Source organism: Pagrus pagrus (assembly GCF_965226575.1).
Source record: "Pagrus pagrus genome assembly, chromosome: 22".
Lineage (NCBI taxonomy): Eukaryota > Metazoa > Chordata > Actinopteri > Spariformes > Sparidae > Pagrus > Pagrus pagrus.
The window spans coordinates 195,207-207,926 of record NC_140204.1 but is presented as its reverse complement, the minus strand read 5'-3'; the positions used below and the strand labels follow the sequence as shown (position 1 = coordinate 207,926).

General features: G+C 47.0%; 1 protein-coding gene across 1 annotated transcript in view; it reads left to right on the top strand.

The window, feature by feature from the left end:
• LOC311251706 (phosphatidylinositol 4,5-bisphosphate 3-kinase catalytic subunit alpha isoform) overlaps positions 1–12,720 on the top strand; it is a 35,038-nt gene that overhangs the window by 18,506 nt on the left and 3,812 nt on the right. The window contains 12 exon segments of the mRNA XM_084344303.1: positions 1,319–1,422; positions 1,581–1,680; positions 2,156–2,227; positions 2,368–2,474; positions 8,707–8,828; positions 8,979–9,057; positions 9,168–9,338; positions 9,863–9,980; positions 11,392–11,458; positions 11,461–11,542; positions 11,653–11,723; positions 11,726–11,800. Of these exon segments, the coding sequence (XP_084200429.1) occupies positions 1,319–1,422; positions 1,581–1,680; positions 2,156–2,227; positions 2,368–2,474; positions 8,707–8,828; positions 8,979–9,057; positions 9,168–9,338; positions 9,863–9,980; positions 11,392–11,458; positions 11,461–11,542; positions 11,653–11,723; positions 11,726–11,800 (1,168 nt within the window).

Sequence of the window (12,720 nt, the reverse complement as noted above, 5' to 3'; positions counted from 1 at the left end):
GGTTCATAACGTGGCAGCAGATCAGAAACCAGTGCTTCATAAACCAACAGCAGGATTTTGAAATCTACTTTTTTGGTTCTTAGGACTCGAGCAGCAGCGTTGTGGATCAGCTGCAGCTGTCTGGTGGATTTTTTAGAGTCCTGTAAAGACACCGTTACAGTAGTCGAGTCTAAATGCATGGACAAGTTTTTCCAAATCCTGCCGAGACATAAGACCGTTTATCCTGGATATATTCTTAAGATGATAGTAGGCTGACTTTGTAATTGACTTAATGTGGCAGCTGAAGTTCAGGTCTGAGTCCATGATCACACCGAGGTTTGTAGTTTCCAACATTACAGATTAAAGCTGAGCAGAGACTGTGAGTCGTTCTTCTTTGGCTCCAAAATCAGTTTTTTCAGTCTTAACTTTGTTTAACTGAAGGTCTCATGACTCATGACTCGATAATTTATTCATTTATATATAACTTTTGTTAAACTCAAGCTCACAACACAATGTTGCGTTGTATCATATAAAATTAAATTGATCTTGAAACTTGAGTCTTGTGGAATGTGTAACATTAAACTACACTAACAACACATTCACACACACACTGTCTTCAGGTTCACTGTTAATTAAAGAAATAACTATAAGGCAGTCAGTAGAGTGCATACCTCCACCAAGGCCCAACAGTCCCCTTTTGTACTCACTCATAGATAGCAGTCACCTACATACACTTGAGTTTCTTCATCCAGATCCATGATTATTCCCTCAGGTAGTAATGAAAATGTCCTATCTCACAGCGTTAAAGACAGAGAGACAAAGTTCCTGGATCAGACCTTGAATCTGGAGCTGTACCAAAAGTTCATGGGTCTATTCTGGGCTGAGACACATCCTCCATCCAAGTTTTGTAAAAATCTGTTCAGTAGTTTTGTGTAATCCTGCTGACCAACAAACCAACAGACAAACCAACCAACCAAACGGTGAATGGACTTGTATTTCTACAGCGCCTCCAGTCTACTGACCGCTCAAAGTGCTTTACAACACTCAGTATCTTGCTCAAGGACACTTCGACATGCAGCGGGGGAGCCAGGGAATTGAACCAGCCACCTACCGACTACCAGCTCTACCTCCTGAGCTATAGCCACCCATCCAACCAACAACCAACCGACCAACAAACCAACAGACCAACTGACCAACAGACTAACCACTGACCATCCCTCTGTTCCTGTACAAGCAGTTTTATTCAGTTTACTTTTCTTCCCTGTTTGATTTGTTTTGTCGTTACGTTTGATGTCAATAAAGCAAAATGAAATTGAAAATCTACATTCTGTGTTTGCAGGTGTTAAAGTACGAGATGTACCTGGACAATCCTCTGGCTCGTTTCCTCATCAAGAAAGCTCTGACCAATCAGAGGATAGGACACTTCTTCTTCTGGCATCTGAAGTAAGAAACCTGAAGAATAAAGGAACAGTTCACTAAACATGTGGACTTTATTTGATCTGCTGCCTGTGAACTGCTGATGGATCATTGATAAATGAAGTTAATTATCTCCAGATGAACTCGTTAATGTTGATTCAGACCAACAGAAACTCTGTTCTCAGGTCAGAGATGCACAACAAGACCGTGTCCCGACGCTTCGGACTGCTGCTGGAGGCTTTCTGCAGAGCCTGTGGCATGTACCTGAAACACCTGAACAGACAGGTGAGCACTGAAACACCTGAACAGACAGGTGAGTCCTGAAACACCTGAACAGACAGGTGAGCACTGAACACCTGAACAGACAGATGAGTCCTGAAACACCTTAACAGACAGGTGAGCACTGAACACCTGAACAGACAGGTGAGTCCTGAACACCTGAACAGACAGGTGAGCACTGAAACACCTGAACAGACAGGTGAGTCCTGAAACACCTGAACAGACAGGTGAGCACTGAACACCTGAACAGACAGGTGAGCACTGAACACCTGAACAGACAGGTGAGTCCTAAACCACCTGAACAGACAGGTGAGCACTGAAACACCTGAACAGAACTGTGTCACTCTGCTCTTAACATGTCAGACGTGTTCATTAATGAGAAGCTGCTGCCATCTAGTGTCTCAATGATGCAGTAACATCTCTGTGTGTGTGTGTGTGTGTGTGTGTGTGTGTGTGTGTGTGTGTGTGTGCGTGCGCGCAGGTGGAGGCCATGGACAAACTGGTGAATCTGACCGACACACTGAAACAAGAGAAGAAGGACGAAACACAGAAAGTAAGAAAAGTCACAAAAACGTGTTTTAAAGAGTCTGTCAGTGTTGAGGTGTGTCTGCTCTGTGATTGGTTGATAGTGAAGTGCTGCTGTTCTGTGATTGGTTGATAGTGAAGTGCTGCTGTTCTGTGATTGGTTGTCAGACTCAGATGAAGTTCCTGGTTGAACACATGTCTCGTCCAGATTACATGGAGGCTCTGCAGGGATTCGTCTCTCCTCTGAACCCGGTTCACCAGCTGGGCAGCCTCAGGTAACAAAACTAACTCACCTAACAAACAACCAATAAACTAACTAACCAACCAACTATCATAACTAATATATACTGTATGTAAATGTTTATGTTTATATTAGGGCTGTCAATCAATTAAAATAGTTTACTTGTGATTAATCACAAATTAATCTCACATGTGTTATCTGTTGTAAATGAACCTTAGAGATATTTTAATTTTTTAACACTTTTCAACATGTGAGTGAACAAATCTGCTTTATGTAAATGTTGTTTATTATTATTGCAACAATCCAGAACAACAGAAACTGTCCAGAACAATGTACAGAACATTCTCCAGAACATTCTGCAGAACATTCTCCAGAATAACCTCAAAGGTTCTGAACGCTCCAAAAATATGATGAAAGAATAACATGACAAACTGAAACGCAACAAGCAACAACAGAGACACACTGAGCTGAATGTAACAGTCTCAGTGACACTAACACGATGTAGAGACACACTGGAGACTGCAGAGCTTCATCAATACGTCCATCAGCCTGCAGCTGCAGACACGTTCAGACAGTTGGTCTCATGTAGAGATGTTCAGCGAGGTTCGAGAGGAGGAGGAGGCTCTCTGCATCAGCTCTGTTATCTGAGACTGGACTGGACCGGTGCTGACTCAGTTCACATCCACAGCCAATGTAAAGAACTTTGTTCTTGAGGAGAGAAACACCTCTTCTGAGATGTTAAATTAACGACATTAAGAGGAAGTTGGGTTAACTTTGATAGCCCTGGTATAACTGCATATATAACTGCATATATTTGTATATAACTGCATATCAAATCAAATCAAATCAAATTTTATTTGTATAGCCCAAATTCACAAATCACAGTTTGCCTCAGAGGGCTTTACAATCTGTACAGAGACGACACCCTCTGTCCTTCGACCCTCGATTCGAGTGAGGAAAAACTTGCCCCAAAAAAGGCCCTTTTAACAGGGAAAAAATGCGGAAGAAACCTCAGGGAGAGCCACAGAGGAGGGATCCCTCTCCCAGGACGGACAGACGTGCAATAGATGTCGCATGTACAGAGCAGATCAACGAGATCACAATGTATTCAATTATAAGCGATGGTTGACAGGAGTGAAAGTACACAAAGATGTATTACAGCAATAATGATGAAATGCACATGGAAATGTGATTACTAGTGATAACAGTAGTAGTGATCAATGGCAAGGATGGTATGTAGCAATGCAGTACGATAATAGTAGTGGAACGTATGTAACAGAGATGTGACTAATATTAGCGACAGTAGTGGCGGGTGTCAGGCAGGGTCATGGCAGTGGGCGCATCCACGATCCACGACCCGGGCGCGGCCAGGATCCAAGGGAGCCTGTAGGACTAGAAAGCACAAGGACTCCGGGGAAGAAGCAAGTCAGTGACATGCAGAGATGGGGCATGTATACAGGCATAATGTATACAGATGGAGAGGAGAGGAGAGGGGAGGAGAGAGAAGCTCAGTGTGTCATTGTCCCCCGGACTAGGCCTATAGCAGCATAACTAAGAGCTGGTCCAGGACAGGCCTGGGCCTGTCCTGGACCAGCCCTAACTATAAGCTCTATCGAAGAGGAAGGTCTTAAGTCTACTCTTAAAGGTAGAGAGGGTGTCCGCCTCCCGGACCAAAACAGGAAGATGGTTCCACAGAAGAGGAGCTTGATAACTGAAGGCTCTGGCTCCCATTCTACTTTTGGAGACTTTAGGAACTACAAGTAATCCTGCGTTCTGGGAGCGTAATGCTCTAGTTGGGTGATAGGGTAATATGAGCTCCTGGAGATATGATGGTGCCTGACCATTGACAGCTTTGTAAGTGAGGAGAAGGATTTTAAACTCTATTCTTGATTTTACAGGGAGCCAGTGCAGAGAGGCCAGTACAGGAGTAATATGATCTCTTTTCTTAGTTCCTGTCAGTACACGTGCTGCAGCATTCTGGACCAGCTGGAGACTCTTTAGAGACTTGTTAGGGCAGCCTGATAATAGAGAATTACAATAGTCCAGTCTGGAAGTAACAAATGCATGGACTAGCTTTTCTGCGTCTTTTTGAGACAGGATGGGCCTGATTTTTGCAATGTTACGTAGATGAAAAAATGCAGACCTTGAAATTTGTTTTATGTGGGAGTTGAAGGACATATCTTGATCAAAGATAACTCCCAGATTCCTGACGGTGGTGCTGGAGGCCAAGTTAGTGCCATCCAAACTCGCTATATCATTAGATAATGCATCTCTAAGGTGTTTAGGACCAAGTACTATAACTTCGGTTTTATCTGAGTTTAACAGCAGAAAATTGCAGGTCATCCAGGTCTTGATGTCCTTGAGACATGCATGGAGTTTAGTAAGCTGATTAGTTTCATTTGGCTTTATTGATAGGTATAACTGTGTATCATCTGCATAACAATGAAAGTTTATGGAGTGTTTCCGAATTATATTTCCTAGAGGGAGCATATATAAGGTGAATAGTATGGGTCCAAGCACGGAGCCTTGAGGAACACCATGACTAACCTTGGTATACAGGGATGACTCATCATTAACATGTACAAACTGAAATCGATCCGATAAATAGGACTTAAACCAGTTTAATGCGGGTCCTTTAATGCCAATTAAGTGTTCCAGTCTCTGTAGTAGAATGTGATGATCAATGGTATCAAATGCAGCACTAAGATCTAGTAAGACCAGGACAGAGACAAGTCCTTTGTCAGAAGCGATTAGGAGGTCATTTGTAACTTTCACCAGTGCCGTCTCTGTGCTATGATGTGCTCTAAAACCTGATTGAAAATCCTCATATAAACTATTTTTATGAAGAAAGTCACATAGCTGGTTGGCGACTGCTTTCTCAAGGATCTTGGAGAGGAAAGGGAGGTTGGATATAGGTCTATAGTTGGCTAAAGTTTCTGGATCAAGATTAGGCTTTTTAAGGAGCGGTCTAATTACAGCTAGTTTAAAGGATTGTGGTACGCATCCTGTTAATAGAGACAGGTTGATCATTTCTAGTAAAGATGTGCTAATTAAAGGTAAAGTTTCTTTCAGCAACCTAGTTGGGATGGGGTCTAGGAGACAAGTTGTTGGTCTAGATGAAGAAACCATCGAAGTTAGTTGGTGGAGGTCAATGGGAGAGAAGCAGTCTAAATATAAGTCAGAATTTAGAACTGTTTCTGAGGTTCCTGTGTTTAAAGATACAATAGTGCCAGTTGAGGGCAAGCGATGATGGATTTTGTCTCTAATAGTTAAAATTTTATCATTGAAGAAGCTCATGAAGTCATTACTACTGAGCGTTGTAGGAATACATGGTTCAGTAGAGCTGTGACTTTCTGTCAGCCTGGCTACAGTGCTGAAAAGAAACCTGGTGTTGTTTTTGTTTTCCTCTATTAATGACGAGTAATAGCTTGCTCTGGCATTGCGGAGGGCCTTCCTATATGTTTTAAGGCTATCTTTCCAGGCTAAGCGGGATTCTTCCAAGTTGGTGGAACGCCATTTCCTTTCAAATTTCCCTGATGTTTGCTTCAATTTGCGGGTATCCGAGTTATACCAGGGTGCCAACCTCCTGTGCTTTATAGGTTTCCTTTTCAGGGGGGCAATAGAGTCCAGTGTTGTTCGCAATGAGCCTGCAGTGCTATCAACAAGATGATCGATTTGTGAGGAACTGAGGTTAGTGGAGGAGTCCTCTATTATATTGAGACATGGCATTGAGTTTAGTGCCAGCGGTATAATTTCCTTAAATTTAGCTACAGCACTATCAGATAGACATCTAGTGAAGGAGTTTTTGCCTAATGGTGTGTAGTCCAGTAATAGAACTTCAAAAGTTATTAAGTGATGGTCTGATAAAAGAGGATTCTGTGGAGAAACTGTTAGATTTTCAATCTCGATACCATAAGCTAGAACAAGGTCAAGGGTGTGGTCAAAACAGTGAGTTGGTTTATGTACACACTGAGAGAAGCCAATGGAGTCTAATAATGAGATAAATGCAGTACTAAGGCTATCATTAACGACATCCACATGAATATTAAAGTCACCTACAATAATTACTTTATCTGATTTGAGGACTAGACTTGATAAAAACTCAGAGAATTCAGATAAAAATTCTGAGTAAGGACCAGGTGCTCGATACACTACAACAAATAGAACTGGCTGTAAAGTTTTCCACGTTGGATGTGAAAGACTCAGAACAAGGCTTTCAAATGAGTTATAATTTAATTTAGGTTTAGGAATGATTGACAGACTTAAGTCATAAATAGCTGCAACACCACCTCCTCGGCCGGAGCCTCGAGGAATGTGAGTATTAATGTGACTGGGTGGAGTGGATTCATTCAGGCTGACATATTCTTCAGGATGCAGCCAAGTTTCAGTAAGACAGAATAAATCAATATTACAGTCTGAAATTAAGTCATTTACTAGTACAGCTTTCGATGACAGGGATCTGATATTTAGGAGTCCGCATTTAATTCTCTTGTCTTGTTTTGAGATTGCAGAGTTGCTGTTAATTTTTATTAGATTTTCATGCACAACTCCTCTTCTGTGGACTTTTGATTTGATTAATTTAATTAATTTAGGTGGTCGGGGGGCAGACACAGTCTCAATGAAGTTTTGGGTGTGCAACTGATCTAATGGAAGCTCAGAGAAGCGTGTAAGACTGCAGCTCTGCCTCCTGGTCTCAACTCTGGGTTGTCAGGCTGGTTGTTGGCTAATGAAATGGGTTAAATTTCTAGAGATGAGAGCCGCTCCGTCCAAAGTGGGATGGATGCCGTCTCTCCTAATGAGACCAGGTTTTCCCCAGAAAGTCCGCCAATTATCAACAAAGCCCACATCGTTTGCTGGACACCACCTCGACAGCCAGCGGTTGAATGATGACATGCGGCTGAACATGTCATCACTGGTTAGGTTTGGCAGGGGCCCAGAGAAAACTACGGAGTCCGACATTGTTTTGGCATAGTTACACACCGACTCAACATTAATCTTAGTGACTTCCGACTGGCGTAGCCGGGAGTCATTACCGCCGACATGTATTATGATCTTACTATATTTACGTTTAGCTTTAGCCAGCAGTTTCAAGTTTGATTCGATGTCGCCCGCTCTGGCCCCTGGGATGCATTTCACTATGGTCGCTGGTGCCGCTGACTTCACGTTTCGTACTATGGAGCTGCCAATAACCAGAGTTGGTTTCTCAGCGGGTGTGTCGCTGAGTGGGGAAAATCTGTTAGAAACGTGAAGCGGCTGGTGGTGTAACGTTGGCTTTGGTATTATGCTTCCTTCGTTCAGTCACCCAGCCGCCCTGCTGTCCCGGCTGCTCGGGAGTTGCCGAGGGACGGCTAGCTGAAGCTACGGTCGCTCGGTCCGCACTAGCTAAGTGGCTAACTGCAGCAGTTACAGTCGGAGTTTCCATGCTGCGGAGCCGAGCCTCCAACTCACTGAGCCTCGCCTCCAACACTACAAATAAACTACACTTAATACATGTACCAGTATCACTAAGGGAGGCAGAGGTGTAACTGTGGCACACTGAGCAGGAGAAAAGAGGAGAGCGAGAGGGAGAGAGAGAAGCCATCGCTAGCTGATAGTGGCTAAGCTAGGACACGATAGATTAGCCAGCAGAGCTAAGAGAGCTACAAACAGCAGCAAGCCCGGCGACCAAGCTATAAACACAGAGTATTGTTGAATGCCTTAGTGGACCAGCAAGTGCCCGATCACAAGCGGGATCTCGGTCGCTGCAGAAGGAATACAACAATAATCTGCTTGGACGAGCCGGAGCAGCACAGTTACGCTATCAGTCAGTAACACAACAACAGGCAATGACGCAACACGCTTACCGTAGTACGTAGCAGTACAGGCTCTCTAGAAACCTCTGGATGACTCTATACTTGTATATATCTGTATATACTTGTATATAACTGCATGTACTTGTAAATATCTGCATATACTTGTATATATCTGTATATACTTGTATATAACTGCATGTACTTGTATATAACTGCATGTACTTGTATATATCTGTATATACTTGTATATAACTGCATGTACTTGTATATAACTGCATGTACTTGTATATATCTGTATATACTTGTATATAACTGCATGTACTTGTAAATATCTGCATATACTTGTATATATCTGTATATACTTGTATATAACTGCATGTACTTGTATATAACTGCATATATGTGTATATAACTGCATATACTTGTATATAACTGTATATATCTGTATATAAATCCTGCGTGCTGTGTGTGCAGGCTGGAGGAGTGCAGGATCATGTCCTCAGCGAAGCGCCCCCTGTGGCTGAACTGGGAGAACCCTGACATCATGTCTGAGCTGCTCTTCACCAACAACGAGATCATCTTCAAAAACGGAGACGGTAGCTAGCTCAGTGCTAACCAACCCAGTGGTTTCAGTAGAGAGTGCTAACTGCTCAGGGATTGTGGGTAATGTAGTGTGTAACCTGTGTGTTACCTGTGTGTGTGTGTGTGTGTGTGTGTGTGTGTGTGTGTTTTTGTGTGTGATGCAGACCTGCGGCAGGACATGCTGACTCTGCAGATCATTAAGATCATGGAGAACATCTGGCAGAACCAGGGCCTGGACCTGCGGTGAGACCCTGTGACATCATCAGTGACTATGGCTGTGACATCATCACACACCTGGCTGACTGTGTGTGTGTGTGTGTGTGTGTGTGTGTGTGTGTGTGTGTGTGTGTCAGCATGCTGCCGTACGGCTGCCTGTCCATCGGGGACTGTGTGGGTCTGATCGAGGTGGTGAAGAACAGTTTCACCATCATGCAGATTCAGTGTAAAGGAGGCCTGAAGGGGGCGCTGCAGTTCAACTCCAACACACTGCACCACTGGATCAAAGACAAGAACCGCGGGGAGGGGTCAGTACCTGTCTGTCTGCACCTGTCTGTCTCTGTACCTGTCTGTCTGTCTGTCTGTCTGTCTGTCTGCACCTGTCTGTCTGCACCTGTCTGTCTGTCTGTACCAGTCTGTCTGTCTGTCTGTCTGTCTGCACCTGTCTGTCTGTCTGTACCTGTCTGTCTGTCTGTCTGTCTGTCTGCACCTGTCTCTCTGTACCTGTCAGTACCTGTACCTGTCTGTCAGTACCTGTCTCTCTGACCTGTCTGTCTGTCTGTACCTGTCTGTCTGCACCTGTCTCTCTGTACCTGTCAGTACCTGTCTGTCTGTCTCAGTACCTGTCTGTCTCTCTGTACCTGTCTGTCTGTCTGTCTGACTGTCTGTACCTGTCCTACTGACTGTCTGTCTCTGTACCTGTCTGTCCCTCTGTACCTGTCTGTCTGTCTGACCTGTCTGTCTCTCTGTACCTGTCTGTCTCTCTGTACCTGTCTGTCTCTCTGACCTATCTGTCTCTCTGACCTGTCTCTCTGACCTGTCTGTCTCTCAGGTACGACCGGGCCATCGACCTGTTCACCAGGTCTTGTGCAGGTTACTGTGTGGCGACGTTCATTCTGGGAATCGGAGACCGACACAACTCAAACATCATGGTGAAGGAGAACGGACAGGTGAGCTGCTCCTCCTCCTCCTCCACCTGTTCTGTCTGGAGCCTCGGTTAACTCCTCCTCCTGCTACACCTCCCTCTTCTCCTCCTACACCTCCTCCTCCCCTCCTCCTCCCTCTCCTCCTCCTGCTCCTTCTCCTGCTCCTACTCCTCCTCCTGCTCCTACACGTCCTCCCTCTCCTCCTCCTTCTCCTGCTCCTCCTCCTCCCTCTCTTCCTCCTCCTCCCTCTCCTGCACCTCCTCCCTCTCCTCCTTCTCCTCCCTTTCCTTCCCTTCCTCCTCCCTCCTCCCTCTCCTCCTCCTTCTCCTCCTCCTCCTCCTCCCTCTCCTCCTCCTGCTCCTTCTCCTCCTCCTCCTCCTCCCTCTCCTCCTCCTCCTCCTGCTCCTCCTGCTCCTACACGTCCTCCCTCTCCTCCTCCTTCTCCTGCTCCTCCTCCTCCCTCTCTTCTCCTCCTCCTCTCCTGCACCTCCTCCCTCTCCTCCTTCTCCTCCCTTTCCTCCTCCCTCTCCTCCTCCCTCTCTTCCTCCTCCTCCCTCTCCTGCACCTCCTCCCTCTCTTCCTCCTCCTCCTCCCCCTGCTGCTGCTCTTCCTCCTCCCTCTCCTCCTCCTCCTCCTGCTCCTACACGTCCTCCCTCTCCTCCTCCTCCTTCTCCTGCTCCTCCTCCTCCCTCTCTCCTCCTTCTCCTGCTCCTCCTCCTCCCTATCCTCCTCCCTCTCCTCCTCCTGCTCCTCCTGCTCCTACACGTCCTCCCTCTCCTCCTCCTTCTCCTGCTCCTCCTCCTCCCTCTCTTCCTCCTCCTCCTCCCTCTCCTCCTCCCCCCCCTCCTCCTCCTCCTCCTCCTCCTCTCTCTCCTCCTCCTCCTCCCCTCCTCCTCCCCTCCTCCTCCTCCCTCTCCTGCTCCTCCTCCTCCTCCTCTCCCTCCTCCTCCTGCCTCCTCCTCCTCCTCATCCTCTCCTCCTCCCTCTCTTCCTCTCCTCCCTCTCCTCACCTCCTCCCTCTCCCTCCTCCTCCCTCCCTCTCCTCCTCCTCCTCCTCCTCCTCTCCTCCTCCTCCTCCTCCTCCTCCTCCTCCTCCTCTCCTCCTCTCCTCCTCCCTCCTCCTCCTCCCTCTCCTCCTCCCTCTCTTCCTCCTCCCCCTCTCCTCCTCCCTCTCTTCTCCTCCTCCCTCTCCTGCACCTCCTCCCTCTCCCTCCTCTCCTCCCTCTCCTCCCTCTCCTCCTCCTCCTCCTCCTCCTCCTCCCTCTCCTGCTCCTCCTCCTCCTCCCTCCTCCTCCTCCCTCTCTTCCTCCTCCTCCCTCTCCTCCTCCTCCCTCCTCCTCCTCCCTCTCTTCCTCCTCCTCCCTCTCCTGCACCTCCTCCCTCTCCTCTCCTCCTCCTCCCTCTCCTCCTCCTCCTCCTCCTGCTCCTCCTGCAGCTCTTCCACATTGACTTCGGTCACTTCCTGGATCACAAGAAGAAGAAGTTCGGGTACAAGAGGGAGCGCGTCCCTTCGTCCTGACGCAGGACTTCCTCATCGTCATCAGTAAAGGAGTCCAGGAGTCGACCAAGACGAAGGAGTTCGAGAGGTCTCACCTGCACCTCACCTCTTATGCTGCTCCTCCCGTCCGGCTCTCTGCCTGTCTCACCGTCTGTCCACCTGTCTGTCCACCTGTCTGTCCACCTGTCTGCGTGTCAGGTTCCAGGAGATGTGCTACAAAGCCTACCTGGCCATCCGTCAGCACGCCAGCCTCTTCATCAACCTGTTCTCCTCCTGCTGGGCTGCGGCATGCCCGAACTGCAGAGCTTCGACGACATCGCCTACCTGAGGAAGACCCTGGCTCTGGGTAAGACGGACAGGTGGGGACAGACAGACGACCGGGGACAGACAGACGGGTAGAGAGAGAGACAGTAGACAGACGGGTGTGGACAGACAGATGGGGACAGACAGACGACCGGGGACAGACAGACGGGTAGAGAGAGAGACAGTAGACAGACGGGTGGGGACAGACAGACGGGTAGAGAGAGAGACAGTAGACAGACAGGTGGGGACAGACAGACGAGTAGAGAGAGAGACAATAGACAGACGGGTGAGGACAGACAGCACTGTGTGTGACTCTCGGTCAGGGTCTCAGTGGTTGTTCCTCCTGAGCTCTCTGGCTGCAGCTGCAGGTTGATGCTCCTTGATCCAAAACAGCGGCGTCTGTCCCTCCCCTCCCGTCTGTCAGTCCAGTTAACAGCACAGACAGACAGACAGACAGACAGACAGAGAGACAGACAGACAGACAGATTGTGTTTCTGAGATCTGAATTAAAGTCCTCCACCAACATGACGACAGGTGAAGCAGCAGACAGCTACCTGTCACTCAGAGAGGCCACGCCCCCTCATTATTTGAGCCTTAATATAATCTAAAGCAGTGAGTTATATAAAAGGTGTCATGAGCAGGTATATTATCTACACAAATGAGCAGGTATATTATCTACACAAGTTTAACATGGGCTCCGATGAGGATTGACTCACTGTTGGAGCCTCAAGTGGCCACATGAGGAACTGCAGGTCGTTACTTCAGTGTTTTACAGCCTCAGAGGTCAAAGGTTGATTTTACATCATTTATGTCTGTGGCTGTGTCCAAATTCAGGGGCTGCAGCCCACAAAGTGCATTTGAAGGCCAATTACGTCACAACACTGCGCGAAGGCTGTCCCAATTCAGAGGCTCCTCCAAATTTTGTAATGTTGATGATTCAGTTTAGATTTGACACATTTTGTC